Source organism: Tetrao urogallus, assembly GCF_951394365.1.
Source record: "Tetrao urogallus genome assembly, chromosome: 17".
In the NCBI taxonomy this organism is placed as follows: domain Eukaryota; kingdom Metazoa; phylum Chordata; class Aves; order Galliformes; family Phasianidae; genus Tetrao; species Tetrao urogallus.
The window spans coordinates 41617-69180 of record NC_136830.1 but is presented as its reverse complement, the minus strand read 5'-3'; the positions used below and the strand labels follow the sequence as shown (position 1 = coordinate 69180).

Genomic DNA, 27564 nt, shown 5'->3' with positions numbered 1-27564 from the left:
TTGATGTTATAGGTGTAGTGTCCTGCTTTGCATGTTACATGACTGTTTCTGAGGGCTAAGTCCTGTCTTACGACACTGTCTGTGTGAGCATTAGAGCACTTCTGGTTTGAGTCTGGGGCTAGTAACTTCCCCAGGGAGTCCTACTGAAGTCACATGCTATTTTTTGCCACCACCTGCTTTTGCTCCTAAATGTTATGATATTACTGGGAGGACTGAGCCTGTGCTGGAGCGGACTGCACAGGGGAGTGTGGGAAACCTTAGGACCATGCCACTGATGTGTTGAACTGGATTGTTCTGTGGGGCTCACGCCTCCCCCACTCCACTTCCACTCCCTCAGTCTGAGAGCAGTGGCTCCAAAGCAGTGTTCCACACTAGGAAACTAAGATTAGTGACTGGGACAGGAATTCATCAGTCTCCTTAGTGTTACTTCAGCACCTGTTTTTACATGACAAATGTAATGGGGAGAATCAGAAGACGTGTGGGAGCTGGTCGTGTTTGTTTTGGCTGGATATATGAAGTATGGTTTTATCAACTCTAACTTACATTATATGTGTCTACTCTAGATGCATTAGCTCCTTGCTCCTTGTTGGCCAGTAGGGAGTTTTCTTATGACAAGGGTAGGCCTTCACTCCTGTTCATAATGCTTCATTATCATCCAGCTTAATTTTTTTTTTCTTCTCGGATTTCTTCCAAGGAATAGGTTTGGCTACAGTTAAATTGTCATATTTGAAATGAGTAGTATGACAGATCTACTACACTGCTTTATGATGTTAAATCAAAAACAGTTTCTTACAACTGCTGTGTATCAGTAATTCTATATTGATTTGTTCTGCATCTCAATTCAAACTGTACTGCTTATCTGTAGATATTTTAATTAGTATGTTTGTAAGTAGCTAGAGTAGCTGGTTACTCAATTTCAAATTCAGCCTGGTGCTGATGGAACCTTATTTCCCTTATACTAAGTCTTCTCTATACTCAGCTAAAAGGAGAAATGAAGTACGCAGGAAGTGGTCTTTGGGGAAGCTAAACAAGTTGTGGTGCTAAGTACTGAACTCTCCCAGTCTCTACCTGGATGAACAAGTGTGGGGAAAAAAACTGTGATCTTGGTTCACGTAAAATTGAAGGAGTATTAGGTAGACTGCTTACAACTGCTTACATTCCTCATGCAGATTGTTTTGTTTTATGTTGATAATTTTTCTAACTGAACTGTACCTCCAAGGCTGTGCAGGAAGAATGTACGCTAGTCACAGTGCGTGTGAAATTAGAAGTTCTTACAGCTTGCACCTTCAACCCTGGTATGAGCTTATGAGGAGACAGTAGCTACTGTAAGAGATACAGAAATTGATCAGCTTAATACTGCCTCAAGTCTTACTGTTTAGGTCCACATAACGCAATTAAGATACTGTTTTTAGTTGTAAACTGTTCACAGTTCCCCAAAGAACTTGCTTATTCTTCCCTCAGAGAATATAATAGTTTAAGTCCTACAACAAGGATTGGCAATAAGCTAGTAGCTGATCAGCTGTAACAGAAGTATAGACTACTGCAGCCCTGCTGTAATGATGAACTGCTGGGATGTACTATTAGGATATAATTGAATTCTTAATTCCAGTGCTTCTGTTGGAGCAGTGGATTATAAATTATTTACTGGATTGCAGTTTACCATGTGTTTGGTTTGCCATTGGGCTTGATGATCTCTAAGGTCTTTTCCAAACCTCAATTCTATGATTCTATGAATGGGAATGCCATAAAAGAATAAATACAAACAGAGTGGGACTGACATTACTAGAATTCAGTGAACAAAATGTTCTAGGTCTGAAGTCGAACTTTCCTTTACTTAATCATAGGCTTGTTCTTAAAAGCTTAATTTCATCCTTTATTTTTTAATTTTTTTATTTTTTATCTCTCACTATTAAAAATCTCAGCTAGCCCTGCAGAGAAAACAACAGTTATGCAAAGTCTTGGATTTCTTGGCTCTTTGTCCTGTAAATGGACAGGCACAGTGATCAATAGGCAGGTTTCTGCTTTCTCTGGAGTAACTAATACAAACTCTTAAGCACAAACAGCTGAAAAAACCTGTGTGCATGTTTTGTATCCTTTATGTATAAATTCTATACATTTTAGTTTGGTACTGAGAAGCTAAAATCTGGTCTTAAAGTGATATAGATTTACTTCTGTCACTTCATGGGCAAAACCACTTTCTTTTGATTAGTCTGAGATGTCCTCTTAAGGATTACTGTCTATTGTGGGCATGAAATAGCCTGAGGCAATAGGCATGATTAAGCTGAGCTGTAATGGATTTCCAAAGTTTGCTTTGGCTAGACATATGTGAATGTAAAAGCATTCAGGATGATTCCAGCTGTAAATAACTTCTTGGACTTGTATTCAGAAGGTAGAGCTAAATATTGTGGTGACTCAGCTATTTAGTGTTGAGGAGACCATATTTGCCCAAAGGATTGGGAAGTACCCTGTGTATGTAGAGACTCTTTGAACAGATGATCTCATCACCATCACTGACATACAGGAATGGGTTTGTATAGGGAGTGACTTTTTTTTTTTTTTTTTAAGAGAAAAGTGTAATTGCAGCTATAACTAAACACTGTGATCCTGTGGTCTTGCATGTTTCAGCTGATGTGTGCTTCCTTGATGTCCCTTGCCTACCAAGATGGGGAGCAACAACAGGGGGGCTGGCAGTGGGGACAGGATGTCCGATGGCTATATACAGTTCCTTACTGGGCATGTTGTTTTAACTTTATATAACTACACAAGCTACATAAGTGCTCTAAGAAATTACTACCATGTTCTTAGTTTGTATTGTGCTTTAAATGATATGTTCTTATAGAGCTGCTAGTGCTTAATATTTAGATACCCATAGCCTCTGTCCAAGTCTTACTCTTCTGTAGTGGGATTGAAGCAACTGTTAATTGAAACCTCTGAAAAGTGTTTCCGTTAGAGCTGAGTGGAACTAAGCTGAAGTGGGATATTTTCTGAACCCCATCAAGTTATGTGAGCTCCAGCATTTAGCTGATGGTATGTCCCAAGTATTTGGAGATAGTACTAGGCAGACAGTAGGTTGGTCTTAAGAACTTACCACTAGAGAGAGGGGTTTAGCTTGAAGACTGTGTCAATGTCTGAGTTGGTCGTTGCTGGTTCGGTCTAGATCACTGTTTTTCTGCAGAAAGAGAGTAGCACTAGAAAGCCCACTGCTTATTTAAATTCTCGTATTACAAGCATCAGTAAACTGGAAGGGGAAAAAAATTATTAAATTTCAGGTGAATAGTCACATTTTATCCTACTTGTGGCATTTAAATAATATATCTCTGGCTATTTTTTTTTTTTATCATTACAGGGGTTATTATCAGTATCTTAACATTCTTAAAATTGTTTGATAGGCAATGATCTAATCTAGTCTATAGTAATATTAGATGCATTATCTGGGTCATTCAGACTTACAGTGAAAGAAGCAATGCTGGCTAAATATTCGTTTCTTATGGTTGTAAAGAGTATCTGCTCCTGTTCTAATGTGTAGTCATAAGGAACATGCTTGTTGAACAGTTTCCATGGAGCACTGCCCTCTAATATGGATGCTTAGTGTTGCACTGATGGAAGTAAATCTTCAGTGCTTTCAAATTGCAAAAATAAGAAGCTTTTTTTTTTATTAACTGAGGCAGTAATTACATGACCATCCTTTAGGAAATAGTAATATTTTTGCCTTAAGAAGTTTACTTGCTAGCCTAATAAGAGGATGTCAGCAATAGTTACGCACCATGTATAGTTAATTTCTGAAACTTTCTGTAGATGTTATGGCAGTTAGAACAGGAAGTTATGCCAGAATTTGAGGCAAAAACTTATTTCTTAGTAAAGATACTTAAAGCATTATGGTTCTTCAGTAGGGACCAGGTTTTGCAAGGGATAAGTTTGGGCTTAAAAGCTGAACTTGAACTAGACTAATACCTCAAGATTCTCACTGTACAGAGTGTCAAGTGGCTGTCATGAAGAGGATGTCAAGCTGTAGCACAGTATCTGAGAAGAGGCATTGGAGAGGCTGTGTGCTACTTCAGTGCTCTGAGTTAGGGCTAATTAAAGCAAGACAAGCTTGGCTATCCTATGGTTAAATCACTTGTGATGCTTCACTTTATCATCTTTCATAACAAGTTATATTTTGGCAGATGAACTGATTTCATGCCCAACACCAAAGCCTGAATGCGTAATTTTCAGTGAGTGGATGTTTTCAAGTCTGGAGCACATAATCAGGAACACTGTATCTAAGGGACTATCGCTTATCCTCCTTGTTCAGGGTCATAGATGACTTGGCTACTACTTGAGTGTTTATTGAGTAACAAACTTTCCTATTGCATGAATCTTCTTAATGTGGAGACATTTTACCTTATTGATACAGAAGCCTGTAATAGCTACATGCTCTCTGGACAGTTCTTGAAGCTCTAGTTACAAGTTGCTTCTGATACTTTAGTGTCTAAACTTTGATAACCTTTTGGCATGAATGGCACCTACTTCTGTTTACTAGCTTGTATAGAAGTATGTATCTATAAACTGAGGATACAGCTGAATGGGTCTTGATTATTGTTCTGATGTGTTTGTTCCTTCTTCAGATATCATCTTACACGTGCATACATTTAGCTTGTATTGCATTCCTGAAGCTTATGTATGTCAAGATTAGCAACTACTAAGCTGAATAACTCTTCTTTAGTAAGCTGAAAACTATTCCTGAGATTTTTCTTGGGTATGGCTCCAATGCAGTGCTGCATTATCTCAGTTACATACCCAATTTATGGGTTAGTAGCTTTACATAAGCTGCAACAAGCCATGGTCAGTGTGTTGGGGACCTAACGGCCTCTGACTGAAGAATGATCCTGGGATGAAACAGCGTTCTGTTTTAAGGGAACTGATATTTGTAGCTGTAGCTGCAAGTATCTTGTTTTGTAGATAGAGCCGACCTTGGTAGTTTATCTTGTTTATGCAAAGGCTTGTTTTGCAAACAGTTGTTCCTCTTGGGCTCTGTATTATGTGCTGGCTGCATGGGCACAGCATGCAATGGAACAAACCTTGAAGACCCTGGGGAAATCAAAGCAGGAGAGCGATTGCAGAGGGGATGAAAGGCAAAGTGCCCTTTGAAGCAGGGGATGTCCAGCTGGTGCTGCCTACAGTGTCCACTGCCAGCATAGTCCTCTCTCCTTTTGGTGGTTTGCTGTCTCTCAAGGGTCAGAAAGTAATAGTGCACTTGCTTAGGGAGGTTCTGCTTCCTGCTTGCAAGGGTTATCTAAAAATGAATGCCTGTGTGTGTATATGTGTATATGCTGACTAAAACTTGTAACCCTCTGTGCTGCTCTGAGTGCATAGCTTGCTTGCCTCTGCTCCTGAGACATCCTGTCTCAGATTCAAATGTACCCTGAAACAATCAGCCAGATCAGAACATACTGAACAGCTTGTGACACTAGGTTGGTCCTGAAGTCCATGAAAACTACAAGAGATTCAGTGAGCATAGTAACAGTGTTTGGGAGAGCAAATTTGGAACTACAGAACACCTGTTTTCAACAAAATCAGAGCCAGTAGCTGTGCATCTTTGCCAGTGATGAAGAGCCTGCATGCTATGCTTGTGGAAGTCTGCACCTGTGGGTTTGAACCACTGCTGCTGTTGTCACTGCTGAAATGCACCACCCACTCCCACACTGTGCTCACATAAACTGGTCTCGATAAATGTTCAGGAAGCATTGATTAATGCTTCAGTGGGTGGTGTTTTTTTTCCTCCCTAGAGGACTTGAATTCCTCAACTTTGCTTCATACGCACTTCCATGTCAGACACCATTTTGTGAGATTGCCCTTCTGCTGCCATCTGTTGCCCAGCAATGAAATGTAATGGAATATTGGCAGGAAGGTTCAAACTCTGCTACCATGGCACCAACGTCTCCCTCTAATGTTGTGGGCCAATATAATAAAATAGGAGGCATTACTTTTGGAGCAGCCCTCTTGACAACTATTCCCAAATGTCTGTATCAAAACAGAAAGCAATTTTTTTTTGCATATTTTTCACTTTTCCCAGGACTGTTTAGCCGATGTATCAAAATACAAAGTTATTTGCCATAAGTTGAGTTAGCACTACACTGCATCCTCCCTATGGCCTAGACAGTGCCTGTTGCACTCTGATGTTTGGCTGTTGCTGAGAGATGGGTGTGTGCCTGGGGCAGGGCCAGGCTGTTTGTTCAGCAGGGAAGAGCTGCTGCCATGATGGTGCAGGGCAGAGTTTGGACTGTAGGATGGGGTTAATCTCTTAAGAAGCTTCGGTAAAACTGATACTGCTGTTCCTTTGCTTGAAAATCTGTGCTCTGGGGCATGAAGCAGGTCCTTGGGCTTGTCACAGTTACTGTTGCATGAAATATAGCTTATGACCATACCAAGTTGCTGCATTAGGCACTGCTAAATCTGAGATATTACAGACTAGTTGAAACACTGATCCACCTTCACTGCTGCCTCTTCTGACTAATCTGACACTGGAAATGGATGGAGACAAAGCTAATGAAGATGAGTGAAAGTGAGAAATCTAGGCATCTACTCAGAGATATGGAATGACTTGAAGTTGCTTTAAGAATAGCTAGTTTGTCATGTGCTTGAACTCAGGTGATTGACCATAAGTGGTGAGGAGGCATCTACACTGAAATCCCTGCTTGTGCTGTTAATCTAAGTGATGTGACTACTTGGGCAGAGAAAGATGGAATAAGTGGTTATTTTAACACTTTTCTTAGCTTGCAATAGTAAGAGTAAGTTCAGAGGAGTGAGATGAACAAGTCCACTTACAAAATTAGGCCATTGAAAATAGTGCTGAACTGCATTATTTTTGCAGTCACCCAGCATTTCTACTAAAGCTATTAAATAACCTGGAGGCTTTAGTGCTGGTTTCTTTGGGAGAAGAAGGAAGAGGCTGGATAGCAGGAAGTAGCTGCAACTTAAACAAACAAAAAAACCTAAACAAACAAAAACACCCAACGGCAGCAGCAAACAAAACACACACACAAAAACCCAAACAAAAACATTTGGATTTGGTATGACTGTAACATAGGATTACAACATACAACACATAAACATTCCTATTGTTGTATTGACTATGTCTAGAGGTTTATCTGAAACCTAAATTAGCAAATATCACTACGGTAGCATTCACATTTTGGTTGATGTAACAGAAGGTATATTTTAACGAGCCATGGTAGCTGTTACCAGGTAAAAAAAAAAGGTAGCATAAATGCTGTATAAACACAAGCTATGACTGCAATTCCAATGCATTCAGGTTATTGTGTGCTTCAAGGAAAGTACTTGGTGCTATACTCAAAGGAAAGGAGGAAAGATGTGTCTGAGATATTCTAAACTGAATTGGCGATGCCTGGACCTGCTAATCACAGAATCACCAAGGTTGGAAAAGGCCTCTGAGATTATCCTGTTCAACTGTCAATGTATTGCCAATATTTCCCAGTAAACCATATCCCTCAGTACAACATCTAAATGTTTCTTGAACACCTCCATGGTTGGTGGCTTGGCTATCGCCTCTGCCAGCTCCTTCAGCACCCTCAGGTGGATCCCATCTGGCCTCATGGACTTGTTGCAGCCCAGGTGGAGCAGCAGGTCTCTAACAGTTTCCACCTGAGTCAGGGCGTTTTTATTCTGCTCCCCATACAAGTCTTTCCAGTCAGGGGTTAGGGTACCCTGAGGATAACTGGTCTGGCTTTTAAAGATGGATAAAAAGAAGGCATTGCTAATCATGCATTTTGTCTCCAGATGAAAATAAGAGTTGGCTTACATCCTAATTTTTAGTCCTGGCAGTACTGTGAAGATAGAACCTGGTGGTCTAGATTTGCCAAGGTAGACGTGGTGTGGTCTCTGCAGTGAAGGACAGGCCCTGGAATGAAGTATGTTTTTCATCTATCTATTGCTCTCTCAGCTTTCCTTTTCCTAAAGAGATGATGTGGAGTTGACAGTTGGGAGGGAGGTTAAAGGACTTAAGACTGCTTCTTTAATTGTATTATAAATGCTGTAGATGTTGCAGTTGGTGTTTCTGATGTCTTCAGGTCATTCCTTGGGAAGGAACTCAGCATTACAACCTTACCTTGGTATGCTTGTTACAGTATCTGTTTGAGCAGAGAAGCTGAAGTAAAACCTGTGAAGATAAGTGGTACTAATTCAGTACTTACCAGTTCCTGAGTATATTCAGATCAATGTAACAGTCTGTCTTAGACTGGTAATTGAACTACTGATGCCTTCCTTAAATATTATGGGAATTCTGCAAGATCGATCCCTTCTAGAGGGAGAAGGAAATAAGTCTGTCTCTACGTATGATGCGAGCAACTGAAACAAGGGATCAGGTGAGATAGCAGGAGGGGATCTTATGTACAGGAACTTAAGTTAGACAGATAAATCTTCATGATAAGAATATTAAAGGACCATTCCCTCTTTCTAGCTCCAAAATTTGGGCATTAACCCAGCAAACATTGGATTCAGCACCCTAACAATGGAATCTGACAAGTTCATTTGCATCAGGGAGAAAGTGGGAGAGCAGGCACAAGTAGTAATAATTGACATGAGTGATCCAACATCACCTATCAGACGTCCAATTTCTGCTGAAAGTGCCATCATGAATCCAGCCTCTAAAGTAATTGCACTAAAAGGTGAGTAACCCTTTATTCTTGTAATATGAAACCTACTATTTAGCTTCATTATTGCTCATGTAAGCTCTGAAGCATAAGAGCTGTGTAAGGTTTATACAAAGAAAGTACAGTAAAATAATATCTTGCCTGCTAGATCTTGGTTGTGAATATTTCAGTAATGTTTGGATGGTTTGCCTACCACTAGGTGAGAGATGCTTGGCAATGCTGCCTGATGTTTTTACTGAGTACAAGTGGATGTTCAGAGAATAATGGACACTTGTAGGGATGAGTGGGGAAAGACTAAAACTGCTCGTGCCCTCTGCTCTGTACTTACCTTTGCTGTAAGTGCTTACTGGATACAAACAAATTGTTATAAGGCTGGCCAGTAACTACATGAGACAGCATGAAAGTCTGAATGCATGAATTTGTTTAGTTTGATAACCTTGAGAACCTACAGATGGAAGACCTCACATGTGGTGTTTATTTTGTTTTTAGGTCTGAGTGCTCCCCCCACATATTTTTTACTATATTTCTTTTCTTAGATGAGTAATTTCTAGTACTTAGCTTCAATAACTACTTGTCACTGCTATGTATTTTCTTCTTGCATCTTATGTAAACAGATGGCGAGTGAACTTCATTTCATGTTTAGTACTACAGACTGGTCTAATCTCATAAAAAGTACTGAACTTTGAGATAGCCATTTGACAGTTCACTTCATAGCCATATAGAGGATCTTAGTCTTCATCTGTTTTGACTATTGACTGTAACAAGTGGAGGAGAAGAGTGTTCTCTGTGTGTGAATATATATAATGGAAGTACAGTTGATAGACAAAACCACGTGCAGTACTTTCGAGAGACTTCTGTTAGCGGGTTCTGTGTGCTATTCATTTCTTCCTAAATGTGATATCCAGTGTGAAAATCTGTGATGAATTTCTGTAGGGGTCTAAGAAATAACATTCCTCAAACTGACACAAAATGTGTATCTTGCTGTCTATAATATTGGACTTACACTGACATTAGGTGAGAACTGATGTGTTAACATTTGACTTGAGCTGTAATTGTGGTTTAGTTGAGATGCTTTTACATCTTGCAAAGGACTGCATTACTTGGGATATGATTTAAGTCAACAATGAACAGATTTATTTCAGATTTATTTGATTTCACTATCCTTAACTTCAGACTTCTTTTAACAAACCTTATTGGCAGGGAAAGTGCCTTTTTTGTACTGGCAGAACTTAATCTAGCTCTTAAGGAAACAGGATCATCTGTTTTTAAAACTCACCTATTCATGCTAACTGAACAGATTATCATCAGATTGTAACAATATCACTTTTCTTGCCAGTGTTAGACTTGCTGAAAAGTATCATCCTGTCCATGCAGAGTGAGTAAACTTGTCCTCTGAACAAAGTTATTTGTGTGATGTCACATGGACTTGCAAAATTGCCAGGTATTGCAAACTTAGAGCTTTTCTTATATCATGTCTAGTAGCCAAAGATTAAAGGAGAAAAGAGAACTAATAGAGCCACCTAGCCCACATGCTATTGTTCAAGATAACTGGTAGAATTACAGTAAACTGCACCAAAGACATGGTTGAAGTTAGCCTGTCACAACAGACTTTCCCTGCTGACTGACAGGCATCAGTAGCTGAGGCATCACTAGTTAAAACTGTTGTGTGTTGTGACTGAGTGTGCTGTGACTGGGAGCTGCTGATTATCCAAGAATTACTGAGCAATTAACATACGATCCTGTTCAAACAATGAATGAAACAGTGCATACTCTCATTTTAACTCAAGAACTGTTTAATTTCTGGATTGCATGTGGCGTTCTCCTGGCATTACCAAGCTTCATGCGTTATCCTTGTTCCAAGGTTCTGTTGCTTTGCTTTGCACTGAAAGTAGTCTCCAGTTGTTACAAGTGGAGGATGCAGTACTCAAGGCATTCTTCCATTCTTTACAGAATGGAGAAACTTAATGTTCTGGTGAACTGAAATGTAAATTCTTGTGCCAGTGTTTATAAGAACAAATGGAGCAGCAATCAAAAACCCCAGCTTCCTTGACTACATCTGCAGAGAATTATCTTAAATATACCAATCGGTCTGGTGTCTTGATAAGGAAAACCCATGGAAGTCTGGCTCTTTGTCTCAGGTTTTGGCCTGAAAAAGCAGTCAAGTTCACAGAAGACTCAGTCACTTGCCCATGCTGTTTATGATCTTAGTGCAGGTTCCTCTCTCTCTTAATCCAAATAACTGAATTACTGTGGTTTAATTACAGTTTAGAGCTCTGAAGCTTGAAACTGTGTTGCCAAACTTAAGAAATAATATTGCTGGGGACCTTTTGATCACCATCAGAGCTAGTCAACTGATGAAGCCTTTAAAGCAATTTCCAACTCTATTACAACAGTTTTTTATTCTAGAAAATAGACAAGCACAAGCTTTTAGGTAATTTTGTAGCTTATTGATTCTTTCCATATTCTTAAAGCTAGGGTTGTCTTGCTTTCTTTTGAGCAAGACAAAGCAGTTTCTGTATGCACATACTGGCATTCTTGTTTAGATGGTGAACTAGTGCTCTTTCTGAACTGCTTATCTGTCTTCTGGATGCCACACACTATAGCCCATTATAGGTGTCAGTGCTTTGATAGCACTAGTCTTGCCTAGGTGCTTCTTGCATGCATATAATACAGTAACTGCATGTGCAGAAGTTGCAGCATGATCAGAAGAAGGCCGCTTTTTGTCTAAATAAAGCTCACAGGCTGTCACTGGAGCTAGCTGATCAGATTAATAGATCTGCTTGCTGTTAATCTGAGGAGCATAAATTCAGCATGTAGTAACTCTGAAGTCTTGCTTTGTGTTTTGGCACTGTGTTAAAGTATTATGATCAATTTAATGCGTATGTTATTCTAGACTTTTACAAAGCAATCAGATAGGTATTAGCTTGGGATTATTATCTGTTGGAAGCAGCTTACATCTATCTTTCCAATATTGCAGAATCATAGAATTGCAAACTTTGGAAAAGACCTCTAAGATTACCTGTCCAACTGTCCACCTATTGCCAGTATTTCTCTCTAAACTGTGTCCTTCAGTACAAAATCTAAGCATTTCTTGAACACCTCTGGGGCTGGTGACTCCACCACCTCCCTGGGCAGCCTGTTGCAGTGCTTGACCACTCTTGGAGAAGTGTTTCCAGCCCGATTCTCCTCTGGCACAACATGAGGCCATTCCCTCTAGTCCTCTTGCTAGTTACATGGTAGGAAAGGGCTGACCATCACTTCATCACAGCCTTCCTTCAGGTGGTTGTAGAGAGCAGTAAGGTCTCCTCTGAGCCTGTTTTCTGGACTGAACAATCCCAGCTCCCTCAGCTGCTTTTCATAAGGCCTGTGCTTCAGAAGACCCCTCACCAGCTTTGTTGCCTTTCTTGGAACACACTCCAAGGCCTCACTGTCATGAGGAGCCCAACACTGAATGCAGTACTTGGTGTCACCTCACCAGTGCTAAGTACAGAGGACTGATTACTTCCCTGCTCTTGCTGATACAAGCCAGGATGCCACTGGCCTTCGTTGCCAGCTGGGCACATAGCTGGCTCATCTTCAGCTGAGTGTCAGCTGATACCCCTTGGTCTGTTTCCTCTATGCAGTCTTCAGCTACTCTGCCCCAACCCTGTAGCATTGCCTGGGGTTGTTGTGGCCAAAGTGCAGGACCCAGCATCTGGTCTTGTTGAAGTTCATTCCAATGGCCTCAGCCCAGCTATCCAGCCTGTCCACATCCCTCTGTAGGGCCTTCCAACTCCCAGGCAGATTGACACTTCTTCCCAACTTGGTGCCATCTGTGAACTTACTCAGGGTACGCTCAAGGCCCTCATACAAGACATCAATAAAGATTTTGATCGGGACAGGCCCCGGTACTGACCCTGGGGGAACACTAATTATGACTGGCCACTGGGAATGTGACTCTATTTACCACCACTCTCTGCATCTGACCATCAGGCAGTTCTTTACCCAGAAAGGACATTTCAGAAATATGCAAGTAAAGGAAATACAAACCAATACTCTAGCGGTCTGAGTGGGTGTCTTGTGAACAGTAAATGGTATTTCCTAGAGCTAAATTCTCTTATTTGAAGTTAAGTAAAATAACACTTCAACTTCCTGCAAGACATAGAATTCGTTATTCTTTGAAAAGGATTTGTCTCAGTTATGTAAGTTGTAAATCTACCCGCTGCTTCTTCTGGTGATTCAGGGTTGGCTCAGTTATTTTAGTTGTAATTCTACCCTTGCTTCTTCTGGTGATTCAGAAAACCGCTGAAGTCGAGCTTAAAGTTTCAGTATAGTTACCCAAATTGTGAAACAATCTTTTATAGAACTAAAGCTCCAAGCCTTTTTATAAACTTTCTGACCTTTTTAAAAGCCTCTCCAGCAGGTAGTTTGTACTACTGTTTTACAGAGCCCATCCATTTCCCAGTTAAGTGCAGAGCCTGTTTAGTTCCAGCAAAAAAAAAAGAAAAAACCCACAAAAACCGTGGTCTAGCTATTTCAAGAGCTGTTGCAAGTCTGTTGCTGCTGGCTTCAGTCTGGGTGAACTACAAAAGCTACTAAATTGACGCAAACTGGAGCCATTCTTTCTACTATACTAAATTACATCAATTAGACAGCTATAATTTGATATGCCAGTGCTCCTACGTAAACCAGAATTTACTCAAGTAAATTATATAATTTAGATAGTTTATTATCATATAGATATCGTATAACTATCTATATATAGATATCGTATAACTATCCATATATAGATATCGTATAACTATCCATATATAGATATCGTATAACTATCCATATATAGATATCGTATAACTATCCATATATAGATATCGTATAACTATCCATATATAGATATCGTATAACTATCCATATATAGATATCGTATAACTATCCATATATAGATATCGTATAACTATCCATATATAGATATCGTATAACTATCCATATATAGATATCGTATAACTATCCATATATAGATATCGTATAACTATCCATATATAGATATCGTATAACTATCCATATATAGATATCGTATAACTATCCATATATAGATATCGTATAACTATCCATATATAGATATCGTATAACTATCCATATATAGATATCGTATAACTATCCATATATAGATATCGTATAGTTTATTATTTATTATATATAGCTTAGATAGTTTATTAACTACACCTTGTAGTTAGAATGCTTTTGCTTGCAGTTGTTGGTTGGAATGTCATGTAGGTGTCCATGAAGACTCTTTTGCTTCATGGCTGGAGGAAGTTAAAGGTTGGGAAGGGTTTCCATTTTGGTACAAGTCTAGTATCAAAGTACACTTGGGTGTAACATGGTACTAACTCTGCATGTAAGATCACCAGAATAGCAGGTTAAGCAGAATTGCAAGTAGGTGAACTACAGGATGGTTATTACAATAATTGATCAATGATGTTTCTTGGGTTTTGTCATACCAGCTGGAAAAACGCTACAGATTTTTAACATTGAAATGAAAAGTAAAATGAAAGCCCACGCTATGGCAGAGGAGGTGATCTTTTGGAAATGGATATCTGTGAATACAGTTGCCTTGGTGACAGAGACAGCAGTCTACCACTGGAGCATGGAGGGAGAATCTCAGCCCCAAAAGATGTTTGACAGGCATGCTAGTCTTGCAGGCTGCCAAATCATCAATTACAGAACTGATGAACATCAAAAATGGCTGTTACTGATAGGAATTTCAGCGCAGGTGAGTTACCTGGAATTATCATGCTAAGAAAATGGTCAGGAGAGCTTTGTTCCATTTTCCTTTGCTTATAGCTGCTGTAATTTCTTAACTTTAGTTTCTATAGATCAAAGCTTCAAAAATTCCTATTTTGGAAGACTAACCTGACCTTTGATATGATTAAAACATTGGTAGAGGGGGTGAGTGGCAGTTGTCTCTCTTTAAGTGACTGTCCCTAAAGTCTTGTTCTATAAATATTTGAAATGTTATCTCTAAAAGCTGATGTTTTTCCTTTTTCCTCTAGCAAAATCGCGTGGTTGGTGCAATGCAGCTCTACTCAGTTGATAGAAAAGTCTCCCAACCTATAGAGGGCCATGCAGCAGCTTTTGCAGAATTCAAGATAGATGGAAATGCCAAACCTTCCACCCTCTTTTGTTTTGCTGTGAGGAGTCCTGCAGGAGGCAAGGTAAAGTTTGCATCTGTTTTCTTGTTCTGGTATAGCACATCTCATTACTAGTAGAACTTCAGCAATCACATTCAGCTGACTGAAGAACAGCTTGTGAACCATACATGCAGTATATTCAGTTGGTATGTAAATGCTTTATTTTAATATAGTAGAAACTGCTAAAAGTCTGAATTCCTTTAGTAAAGCTTAAGCAAAAGAACCAATGTAGATGTAATAAGAACTGAGATCAAAGCATTGAATTATGGTCACGTTATGTTTTGTGTAATGAAATCAAGTCATAAAGCAGCCATTTATGTCTAAAATTTAGAAGAGACTAGGTAAGCCTTAGCAGCTTGGGTAGGTTTGTATGTAACTGATAGTGAGACTCAACAGCAGGTCAATATCCTACGGTGTTTGTTAGCAGTCTGTAAAGGGCAGAGGTCACATTACAATTCTTTATTCTTTCATTCTTATATTTTACACATTGTTGATAAATTGACGAACTCATTCAAAACATCCGGAACAAGTTGAGTGCCTTGAAATAGAAATATACATTATGCTTTTATAGAAGACATTCTTTAGCTTTTCCTGGTATTTACATTGTTAAGTTCTGGTTAACTTTATTCTTTTTTCTCTCATAAAAATCTGGAGCACAGTTCTCCAGAGTATTTCTGAATTGGACAGATATTTAGTGGCCAAGGGTGACAGATGACTTCATCAGCTTATCTGAAGATTGAAACTTCTTTCATGTGACTGGATTTGCTAGTGATCTTGTGACATGTACTCTTTCTTCTTAGCTTCACATAATTGAAGTGGGTCAACCAGCTACTGGAAATCAGCCATTTGTTAAGAAAGCTGTTGATGTGTTTTTCCCACCTGAGGCACAGACAGACTTTCCTGTGGCAATGCAGGTAAATGTTTGACCAAAAACGCAAAGCAGTGTAATAGCTGGCAAGTAGCAGGCATCTGTCATTAAAAAAACAAACACACTTTCTACAATTGCTTTGCTGTTATTCTTCCGAACTTTGGAAATGGTATTAATGGATTTATGGAAAGCATACTAGACAATAAAACAGTAACTCTCACACAAATATGTAGGCTGTATTTATCTAAATATGTGAACTTTGATTATATTAAAGAAAAAAGCCACAAAAAATTATTTGTCTTCTGGTAGAATGTCTCTGACATTGGTCAGAACTCCTTTTGAATAGCTAAAAAGTTTGATGAGCTTTTGCTTTGTCTTAATAACAGCAGTTCAAAAGTAACTAGATACCAAGCATTGAAAGCAGTCTGTCAGAACAGCAGTACTCGTAAGTTCTTGTCTAATTTGATAACACTTGTTGATAGCAGGATAATTCTGCTTTTTTCAGGCTATTGAACTGTCTACTAATGGTCAGGGTTTTAAATGTAATCGTTACAGTGCTTGGCATTTCATCTACAGTTAATGTCATAAGACAAACAGAGCGGAGAGCCCTATATTAGTCCACCTCCTGTAGTAGCAACAGAGAAGAAGATACCTTAGGATATTAATAGGAGATTTTTTTTTAGGAAAAGAACGTGAGTGGTTACTTTAACAGACCAAACTTACAATATGAAAAACAAACCATCTTGGAGCATGCAACTACTGTCCAATCTAATATACCAGCTTTGTGAATAAACAAAGATAAGCCTTAATGAACTGAGGTAAACAACACAAACTGTGTGCATGGCAGGCTTCGTGTGCTCTGAAGTCTTGCTCCAAAGTGGAAGTACTTCTGTCTAAATACAGTACTGGCTTGAAAGTTCCTTGGCTTTGAGACTTGACAGCTAAACAGTAGCCCTCAGCAGCTGAGCCTGGTTCAGGTTCTGCTGGTGCTTTGATTGGTTCTTGCTGGAAAAGAGTGGGATTATCACACAAGATTTCTGAAAATGAACTTGTACTGGTGTATCTGACCTGAATACTAATTAAGCCCAAATTATATCCCTCATCCTCACTCATTAGAACAGTATGGTCTTTGTTGCAGATGAATCTTGGTTTTCCTTCTGCATGTGTTCAGTGGAGGTATGGCTCTAAATGGTTATCAGAGCCATTCATTGCTTTGAATTTGTAACAGAGAAGCCTGAAGCTGTATTTGTTCCTAGTGTTAGTGCAAAGGCATGTCATTGCAGTACTGTCTTGTGACTAGGCTAAAGGCAGTTGTCTTAACTGTTGCTGTGTTAGTCTATACTAGTAAAAGATTATCTTTTAACAGATTGGAATTAAGCATGGCGTTATCTACCTGATCACAAAGTATGGATATATTCACATGTATGACTTGGAGTCTGGAGTTTGCATCTACATGAACCGTATTAGTGCCGACACTATTTTTGTCACAGCTTCTCATGAACCTACCTCAGGCATTATTGGTGTCAACAAAAAAGGACAGGTAACTAATCCAGTAGTGTGTTTTTAAGTCTTCTAAGGCTGTGATGGAATGTAAGTAAACCTAATGAGTGACTTGATATAAAAAAACATCGTTGCAGGGATTGAGTAACTACTTGATTTTTATCCGTTTTTTAACCTCTCCTAGTACAGACTGCTTGAAAGGAGAAACTGACTTGTTTTCCTTTTGGATAATCTGCTGCTTTGCTGACAGTCTGAATAGATATTGTTGTTATGTTGTATACAGTAGTATTGGAAAGGGCAGTACGTCTTAGATATGCCTTTTATCCTTTCCAGGTGCTTTCTGTATGTGTCGAAGAAGACAACATTGTGAACTATGCCACAAATGTTCTCCAGAATCCTGACTTGGGTCTCCGTATGGCTATACGTAGTAATCTTGCTGGTGCAGAGGAATTATTTGCCAGAAAGTTTAACACACTGTTTGCTCAAGGAAGCTATGCAGATGCTGCTAAAGTAGCTGCATCTGCACCAAAGGTGAGTTATTTTAAGGGTAGAGGTTAGAATCCATTTAGACCGCCTTAGCTTAGTTGACTTGCACTTCAGCACTTGACATTCAAGAGCTAAAATGCTTCAATACTAACCTAAGCTGTCTGTAGTTCATTTCATTGTTCTGTCTAATATGTTCTACTGTATACCATCAAGGAGCATCTGCCATACTTTTCCAACACAGACTTGACTTGCTGTGGGCACTGACTTCTTTCTAGAAGATCTTTTGGTTTAGGTTTGATTAAAATCTCCACCCTGGAAGATTAAGAGTAAATTCTTCAGTGTATAGCTGAACTTAACACCTGCTTTGGTGTTTTTTTGTGTGTGTGTTTTTTTTCTCCTCTAACGCTATTCAGCTTTCACAAATTAAATGTTACTTCTCTGTATCGTGTGCCTCTACAGGGAATTCTACGTACCAGTGATACAATCAGGAAGTTCCAGAGTGTACCAGCTCAGCCAGGGCATGCCTCTCCACTGCTCCAGTACTTTGGAATATTGCTTGACCAAGGACAGCTGAACAAGTTTGAGTCTCTGGAGCTCTGTCGCCCTGTTCTACAGCAAGGCCGCAAGCAGCTTCTGGAGAAATGGCTGAAGGAAGACAAGGTAGGCTTGATCTTGATGCTAACTTAATTTGGCTGCCTTGTAGCAGTTGAGTGTGAACAACTCTTTCACTCATGCTACATATATGGATACTTGTGCTTGACAAAATATCACTTCTCTTCAGCTGGAGTGTTCAGAGGAGCTGGGAGACTTGGTGAAGACAGCTGACCCAACCCTTGCACTCAGTGTTTACCTTCGTGCTAATGTGCCAAACAAAGTGATTCAGTGCTTTGCTGAAACTGGTCAATTCCAGAAAATAGTACTGTATGCTAAAAAGGTAAGGTTGTTTATCACAAGCTGCCGGACTATATCTTATGTTTAATGTGTATGTGTTTTCAAGTTATCTTCCATGAGAAATTTGATTTTTTTTTCTTTTTTTTTTTTTTAACTCAAAAACAGGATAACTAGCAAAGACTAAGAAACAGCAGAATTCATAGTATGTGATTAACGTCTAATAATATGGTCTATGAAAGTTGAAATTAGAACCTCCAGAATTCTTATACTATCAAATTATGAACTGGCTCAAGCTGCTTATAAAAAATGACTCTTCCTAAATCATTAAGGAAGAGATTTTTTTTTTGCAAATTACAAAGTAGTTTGTAGGATATGCACTTATAAATTTAGGACTGTGTATGATAATGCCTTCAGACTCTTGATTTGTTTCTAGTAATTTTCTGAGTCAACAAGAAAATCGCCCTAGAGTAAGTTCAGTTGCTAAATAAGCAAATACTGAATTTGTGTTAACATACAAACAATGCTTTTGTCTGAGAATTCCTGGAAGATGGAGAATGGGTGTTACAAGCTTCAGTGTGGCTCATAGCACTTACACTACAGATTTAGAAGGCTTAAAATATTTAAAACTTTCCAGACATGCATGACTCTTCCTGAAATCTCTAGGTTGGCTATACCCCAGACTGGATCTTCTTGCTGAGAAGCGTGATGAGAGTCAGTCCTGAGCAGGGCCTGCAGTTCTCTCAGATGCTGGTACAGGACGAGGAGCCACTGGCTAACATTAACCAGGTGATGCCTACAACAAGAGCACTGGTCTCTTTCTAGACAGAGGTAATAGCATAGTACCGCTTTGGGAACTGGTAAGGCCAGTTCAGATCTTTAGTTGGCTTGGTTAGAAAAGGGACTAAACTAGTCAAGTTTGGTTGCTGTTAGAGGCAAGTGTTCTTGTGCAAGCTGGCTCTATTACAATAATCTTGATCCTGAATCTGCCACAGTCTTAGTCTATGCAATGAAGAATGTTACTGTCAGTTTAGAAAGCTCCTGCTGACTTTAGAGCACGTGTGAACTCTTATGGTAGCAGAGAATTTATAGGAAGATAAATGAGCACTAAAATGAGCACTTGCTCACAGAGGCCACTTGTGATTAAATCATTAGACAACAACTTACTTTATTAAATAAGTGAAGTATTTAGAAAAAGTGTTAACTTTTCTTGCAGAAACTTTCCTATCAGAAAAGAAGGGATTGGGCTTTGCTTGCTTTGTTAAAACTAAATAGTTGGTGGCAAAGTCTGGCATAATAGGTCAAAGTATGTACACCTCAAGTTCTAGAGAAAAAGGAAGTGTGAAATTTTTGTCATCTATATCATCTTATGATAAAAAAAGTAAATATAGCACATAAAGTGCTGGAATGAGCTGTCTTTCTAGACAGGCTATTAGGTGTGTACAGATAAAAATATAAATGTGTACATATATATATATATATATATATATATATATATATATATATATATATATATATATATATAGACTCCCTTTTCTATATATAAATATATATTTTCAACTTGATGATTCTCAACAGATTGTGGATGTATTCATGGAGAACAGTCTTATTCAGCAATGCACATCCTTTCTATTGGATGCTTTGAAAAATAACCGTCCAGCAGAAGGCCACCTTCAGACTCGTCTGCTGGAAATGAATTTGATTCATGCCCCACAGGTAAGACTCTTAACCTAGTTCCTCCAAAAAATGAAGGAGAAAAATTGGAAGGCTTGTGCTGATATTCTGCATCTGCACTTCTTACAACAATCTGATGTCTATATATAGTTTACCATCATGAAAGACTATGAGTCAGTCACTGCTATGTCTTTTCAACAACTTGTAATCTGAGCTGTTGTCGTTTTCTAACAGTCTGCATACAAAATCTAATCTCGTAGGTTGCAGATGCCATCCTTGGAAACCAAATGTTTACACACTATGATCGTGCTCATATTGCCCAGTTATGTGAAAAGGCAGGCTTGCTCCAGCGAGCTTTGGAACACTACACTGATCTCTATGATATTAAACGTGCTGTTGTTCATACGCATCTCTTGAATCCTGAGGTAAGTCTGTGCAAATGAAAGCCTGAGGTTCTGTATTTGAAGTGACCACTGCTTAGCACTCCAGTAGCTGCTAAAATTCCTGCAGCAGCTTTAAGATGTTTTGTAGGTATCCAAGCAGTACGTGTAACTGTGACTCAATAACATTTATTCAGTTAATTATTAGACCTCAGTCTATATTTTTGATGGCTTAAGTTTGCCCTCAGTTTCCTCGGTGGGCGTTTAAAATCTTCCAAGCTGTATTTTTGCTTTAGTTGTGTTTAAAAAAAAAAAAAAAAAAAGTCTGTTTCATTTCCAGTCTTTGGTTTTAATGTGTGAAAGATTTACCTACAGTAGCTGGGGTAGAAACTCTAGCTATTTGTCACATTTTAAAAAATTGGTTGAATCCTCTATAATTTACTGAGTGAAGCTTCTTTCTCTTCGCAGTGGCTTGTGAATTTCTTTGGCTCTCTCTCTGTTGAAGACTCTGTAGAGTGCTTGCGTGCTATGCTGTCAGCCAACATTAGGCAAAACTTACAACTCTGTGTACAGGTTGCTTCTAAGTATCATGAGCAGCTTGGCACCCAGTCTCTTGTGGAGCTTTTTGAATCTTTCAAAAGCTATGAAGGTACAGTATTAAAAGGAAGAGCAGATACAAAGGGCATCAGCTTTTATGGGAAAGGTACTTTCACTTGGCTGGATCCTAGCATGCATTTATTCAAGTGCATTCTTGGGATAACTCTTGTTCTAGAAAGTCTTTTTGCCCTCTCTCAAAGGGAAAGAAAAATCTGGAAAGGAGGAAAAAAAACAAAAACTGGTTTTCCTGTAGTTAAATGAAATTGCTCTTAGCAATGTTGAACTAAGTTATAAAATGAAGTTCATAAGTCTGTACTTGACTTGTCCTTCTAGCTGGGTTAAAAATGTAATTCTTTCTAGGACTGTTCTATTTCTTGGGTTCCATTGTAAACTTCAGCCAGGATCCAGATGTTCACTTCAAATATATCCAGGCAGCTTGCAAAACTGGTCAGATAAAGGAAGTAGAAAGAATCTGCCGTGAAAGTAACTGCTATAACCCAGAACGGGTGAAGAACTTTCTGAAGGTAAATTCTCTGTCCAACAAATCAATCTCTGTAGAGTAGCAGAACTTCAGCCTTCTAAAGGGAGGATAATACCAACTCAAGTTTTAACTGACATGGCTATAAATAGTCAACTATGTAAGTGGAATAGGAATCCAGTCCTTTTCCAGGCATGCAGTAGTTCCTTCTTGGCAATCTCTGAAAAAACCACAGTTCCTGTAAAAATTAACCCATAGGTCATAGAATTAGTAAGGTTGGAAAAGATTGGAAAGATCATCTAGTCCAACCAACAGCCTTCCCTCATGCCCACATATTGTTCATAAGTCGCTTTCATGGTGTTGAATTGGCATGATCCAAAACATGTCCATTTAAACAGCTGGACTGTCGCATACCAGCCTTCATGCCTTTTGCTTGTTAGTCTAGACACAGCTCTAGTGTCTGAGCAGCTTGGAGCTGTCCACAGAGTGGACAGAAAGCATCCCAATCCCACTGCTCTCCTCCTTCAACTGGTACAAGCTATCGAATTGGTATCAAACTGGTACAGAGATCGAATGGGGTACAAGCTATCTTCACTTAACAGTAGGTGGGTCAGTGTTGGCAGAAGGAAGTAATATGTTGAAGTATTCAGCTGAAACTTTAGCAACGGTATTGATTAGACAAAGCTTGGCAAAACTGGAGTCAACTGTCAGAATGTTTTGCATACTTTGTGACTGGTAAAGTGGGATTTTAATGCCATTTGATTTTTGCATTAAGTTGTTGCCCAATAATCGCCTTCTGAATGGATATGTGAATAGATAGTTCTGCTGAAGCTAGGGATGTAGGCCTAATGTGCGACTTCAAGAGCTTAAATTTAAAACTCAATTGCTAGACTGACCATATGATTTTCATAGCGGCTAACTTGCTTTTGAAGTTAATTGTTTGCTCAGCAGTCTTAAACTTGAATGTTTTGTGATTTCTAGCTGTGAAACAACTCAATTATGCTATACTACTTTGAAAATGCTTTAACAAACGGTGAATGCTATCTCACATTTTTTTTCACACAATATAGGAGGCAAAGCTAACAGACCAGCTTCCTCTGATCATTGTCTGTGATCGATTCGACTTTGTTCATGACCTGGTGCTCTACTTATATCGCAATAGTCTGCAGAAGTATATAGAGATCTATGTGCAGAAGGTAAGGCAAATGCACTTTTAAGGTGTTGCTCTTTCCTTCCTTCTAAGAAATTTAACTTTTTGGTTTGTTAATCATGGAATCTTAGAGCGGCTTAGGTTGGAGGGAACTGTAAAAGATCACCTAATCCCAACTGTCAGCAGGATTGCTACCCACTAGATCAGACTGTCCAGGATTCCATCCAATATGGCCTTGAGTGCCTCCAGAAGTGGGACATCCATAGCTTCACTGGGCAACCTGTTTCAGCACCTCAACATCCGCTGAATAAAAAAAGTCTTTCTCATGTCTAACCTCAGTTTTCCAATTAGTTTAAAGCCATTCCCCTTTGTCCTATAATATCAGACTTTTTACAAAGTCTGTCCCTCTCCTGCTTGTAATCTCCCTTCAGGTACTGAAAGGATGCAATGTGGTCTCCTTATTATCTCCCCATTACCTTCTTTTTTCCAAGCTAAACAAACCCAAAATTAAAGTAGATCTGACTGTGTATTTCATGCTCGCACTTATGCAGATGCCTTTTACTGAGCTCTTGTCTATCACAAACCTACAAGCAGAGTTTTTCCTAGAATTCATGTGAAAATGCATCAGTAACTCAAAATACACTGCTCTTAAAGCATAGTTTAAACTTTTAACTAGAACTTTGTGTGGAACATAGGGGATGGGTTATTAATAGCACTAATAACTGATTTTAATAGTGGTGGCTTATTCCAGGTGAACCCCAGCCGCATACCAGCAGTAGTTGGAGGGCTTCTTGATGTGGATTGTTCTGAAGATGTCATTAAGAATTTGATCATGGTGGTTAGAGGCCAGTTCTCAACAGATGAGCTGGTGGCTGAAGTGGAAAAAAGAAATCGGTAATGAAGATACACCTGTAAACACTGTTCACAAGCTTTCCTGACCCTGATATATACCCAAGTTGGATGCAGCTTTTTTGAATGATACAATATTAAATTGCTTTTGTGTCTTATAGAGCAACAGCTTAGATTTTCTATCAAGTCTCCTGGTTGTTTGAGCAATATAGGAATGCCCAACAGCACTGCATGATGAATAATACAGCGTTTGAACTCTAAATTTGCCATCCATGAGATGTGCCTTTGGGGTAAATCTAGATAAAACTGTCTTCACGGTATCATTTTTGGCACATTGTGTAAAATTAGTTTGCAGTTACCTCTAAAATGAAAAAAATGATTTCAAGTGTTAAGAGCCACGTAATAGAACAGAAGTTGAAAAGAAAGATGATAATACTTAGTGGAACCTGCAGGCTTCTCTTACATTTAACTGAAGGTCAGATATGGCCAGATATTTGTTGATACCTGTCAGGCTTCCTTAGCCCAACTTACAAAGCTCAAATGTTTGCTTCTTCAAAGGCTTAAATTGCTGTTGCCATGGCTTGAATCAAGGATTCATGAAGGCTGTGAAGAACCTGCGACTCATAATGCATTGGCCAAAATCTACATTGACAGTAATAATAATCCAGAGCGGTTCCTTCGTGAGAATCCATACTATGACAGTCGTGTAGTTGGCAAATACTGTGAAAAGAGAGACCCTCATCTGGCCTGCGTTGCATATGAGAGGGGCCAGTGTGATCTGGAACTCATAAAGGTTAGCAAAACTGCATTTATAAACATGTTAAAGAATGTACTTGCTGCCTGAGGTGAAAGCTGAGTTAGCAATTTGTCCAACATTTGCAGAATCCTGTCTTGCAGTCTCACTCAGGGTTTGAGGTAGACATGAATCTTCTGCATGGAGACAGTAACATTTATCATAACAAGGAACTATAATGCTCTGCGTCCCAACTAAAATTATGTAATTGCAGATTTAAGGTGCCATTCATGTTTTTCATCCACAGGCTGCTCAAAATTAGATCAAGTTTTCTGGACTCAGCTGATAAGTATGACAACTGTTAAATCTTTGTTAACTTCAGGGTTTTTTGTTCTTTTGTTTTGAGCCTTGAGTACTTGATCAGCAGAAAGGACAAGTTGCAACCTAATTTAACACTACAGGAGGAGGAAGAGTTTCCCTGAAACTTCAGTTTGAAACTAGAAAGGGGGATGTGGTTTTCCTTTGTCGTGATTGACCCTCTGAAAGCTGCTCTGATGCACAGCTAGAACAAGAAAAAAATAAATGTTGGTAGTTGAACTGCAAGGACCAATTCAGATAGCATTCCTCTCCTATCTAAAACTTATTCATTCCTCAAAATTCCCTTGGAAGTTCAGGGGAAAGTGAAATTTTGTATGGTTCTCCAGACACGTAGTGTCTCATACTGAGCATTAGAGTTTAATGTCAGACTGCAATGCTAGTGACTGCTGTGAAAGAAAGCATTCTTCTACCTGTACTTCTATGACAGTACATGCAAAGATTGCCAGCTGAGTAGGGGTAAGAACTGATTTGTTTTTACCCTGTTTAAAAAAGGAAGTAAATGTTATTTCCCGACAGGACTGGCACTGTGGCAGTTAGAATGGTGGTATTATCTAGTTTTTCCTCTGAAAAGGGAGAGCTTCCCTGTCTGAAGCAACTATGTTTGAAGTGATACCTTCTCTGTAGTTGTAAAGTTAAAATGTGTAGCTAGCTGTATTCAGCTAGTTTCTTACTTCAGGATATGAAGGTGGCTCTCAATTGTTTTGATAGGAGATATTGCTGGGGTAAGTTTTAACTTTCTGGATATGTATGAAAACTCTTCCTTCTGTAAGAACTATACTTAAAAAACATTGCTCTTTCCTGGGAATGGGCTCAACTTCTGTAACTAGGCAACTCATAAATGTATATTGAAAAATAAAAGTGAGCTACTACTAATTTTCTTACAGCAAAGTACTTTCAAGAACTAATTCTGGTACTAACAAAATATGATCTGTTGGTAGAAGAAAGTGTCTGGTCCTTCAGATTTCTACTCTTCCAGCTGGAAATATAAACTAGTGGCACCAATAGGGTCATGATTTATAGCTGCTTGTTGCACTTCTGTAGGAAACCTCACATTTGTTTGCATTTTAACAGGGGGAACGTAGCCACTTGCTACTCTGAACATTTCTAGAGTAAAATTAATGACACCAAATATGTAACCTATTTCTGGCTTTGAACACAAGCACCATTCCTCAATTCACTATTAACATTCCCTAGTTAAGTGACATCCTTTTTAGATTTAAAATGTAAGTTCTTCAGGCTTCTGCAGGTCTTCACTTCAAACAGAAGCAAATAGTTACTGTGAAACCACTGTCACAGTATTTGTGTGTCGGGCAAAATCAAGAGAAGCTATAGGAATTCTTCTGGAGACCTTCTCCATGAGCCTTCCAGATCAAAGGTTGGGTAAGAACATTGTGGCATTAGCATTGGTCAGCAACTAGTTTTAGTCAGTCTTTTAGAATGTTTGACTCATAGCTAGTTAACCTTGTCATGTGATACTTACCCTCAATATTAATTCTAATATTTGCATCTTCTCCTTCAGGTATGCAATGAGAACTCACTATTTAAGAGTGAGGCTCGTTATCTAGTACGCAGGAAGGACCCTGATCTCTGGGCAAATGTTCTAGAAGAAAACAACCCATTCAGGCGACAGCTTATTGACCAAGTACGTTGCAAAAGACAAGCTATTTCAGTATAAGAATTACTCAGACCCACTATGGAACGTTAAAGTAACAGGCTTCTCCCACAAGGTCCCCTGAGGCCTCGTCTCAGTTGTGCGGAAGCTTAAGAGTTTGAGCGTCAGGTATTAGCTCAGAACTTCATGGTCAGTCAACTTAGTAAAACATTGCTCCTTCCTATGGAGTGATGTGCCTCTAGTTCATTTGCTATGCACTCTGAAAGTGCGATTTTAGTAGCCATATCCACTTCAGAAGCAGCTCTTTCTTGCTGAGGACGACAGTTCTGAAACCTTATATTGTTGCTCACTGAAATCTCATTTTGGAAAGACTTATACTCCTCTCCCACCTTCAAATCCAGGTTGTCCAAACAGCTTTATCAGAGACACAGGATCCAGAGGAGGTTTCTGTCACTGTGAAAGCTTTCATGACTGCAGACCTTCCAAATGAATTAATTGAGTTACTGGAAAAAATTGTCTTGGATAATTCTGTATTCAGTGAACACAGGTAAGAAGAGAGCATTTCCCCCCCCCAAAATTTAGCACATTTAGTATGTCTGTTTAGGTTGTGAAGTAATCCACATCTAGAATCCAAATCCTTTATTTGTGGGTTTCTTGGATCTAAGACCTAAACACTCCTAAATGTGAATTGTCAGGTGAAAAAGCAGAATTGGAGGTGTTACGTGTTTTAAATATAAAGCTCATTCATGCTATTCAATTTGCAATGACCTATTGAAAGAGAACAGCACCAACACTGGCAAGCCATTTCTTTTGCAAGGCAAATATCAATACTCATCAATCTGGGGATGAAAGATTGTTGCTATCAACAGCAAGCAGCTGTATGTAGCTTTTGTTGCATGTACGATACGTGTCACTTAAGTAGGTGTTATTTTGCATTGCCTATGCCTTTTGTTAACCAAAGGAATCTCCAGAATCTGCTGATCCTGACTGCCATTAAAGCCGACCGCACTCGTGTAATGGAGTACATTAATCGACTGGATAACTATGATGCTCCAGATATTGCAAACATTGCCATCAGTAATGAGCTGTATGAAGAAGCCTTTGCTATATTCAGGAAATTTGATGTTAATACTTCAGCAGTTCAGGTGAGGTGTGG

The 27564-nt window shown here is 39.1% G+C and overlaps 1 protein-coding gene across 1 annotated transcript in view; it reads left to right on the top strand.

Annotated features, from left to right (window-relative positions):
- The window catches only part of LOC306953004 (clathrin heavy chain 2), a gene marked incomplete at both ends in the record, with an annotated part of 39077 nt that overhangs the window by 1148 nt on the left and 10365 nt on the right, over positions 1 to 27564 (top strand). Inside the window, 19 exons of the mRNA XM_079543795.1 lie at positions 8459 to 8666; positions 14129 to 14397; positions 14678 to 14839; positions 15616 to 15729; positions 17050 to 17223; positions 17517 to 17714; positions 18129 to 18329; positions 18451 to 18603; positions 19224 to 19346; positions 20136 to 20273; positions 20492 to 20656; positions 21080 to 21260; positions 21569 to 21732; positions 22757 to 22882; positions 23588 to 23730; positions 24244 to 24478; positions 26316 to 26438; positions 26810 to 26955; positions 27370 to 27553. Coding sequence (XP_079399921.1) covers positions 8459 to 8666; positions 14129 to 14397; positions 14678 to 14839; positions 15616 to 15729; positions 17050 to 17223; positions 17517 to 17714; positions 18129 to 18329; positions 18451 to 18603; positions 19224 to 19346; positions 20136 to 20273; positions 20492 to 20656; positions 21080 to 21260; positions 21569 to 21732; positions 22757 to 22882; positions 23588 to 23730; positions 24244 to 24478; positions 26316 to 26438; positions 26810 to 26955; positions 27370 to 27553 — 3207 coding nt within the window. The remainder of the gene's footprint in view (positions 1 to 8458; positions 8667 to 14128; positions 14398 to 14677; positions 14840 to 15615; positions 15730 to 17049; positions 17224 to 17516; positions 17715 to 18128; positions 18330 to 18450; positions 18604 to 19223; positions 19347 to 20135; positions 20274 to 20491; positions 20657 to 21079; positions 21261 to 21568; positions 21733 to 22756; positions 22883 to 23587; positions 23731 to 24243; positions 24479 to 26315; positions 26439 to 26809; positions 26956 to 27369; positions 27554 to 27564) is intronic.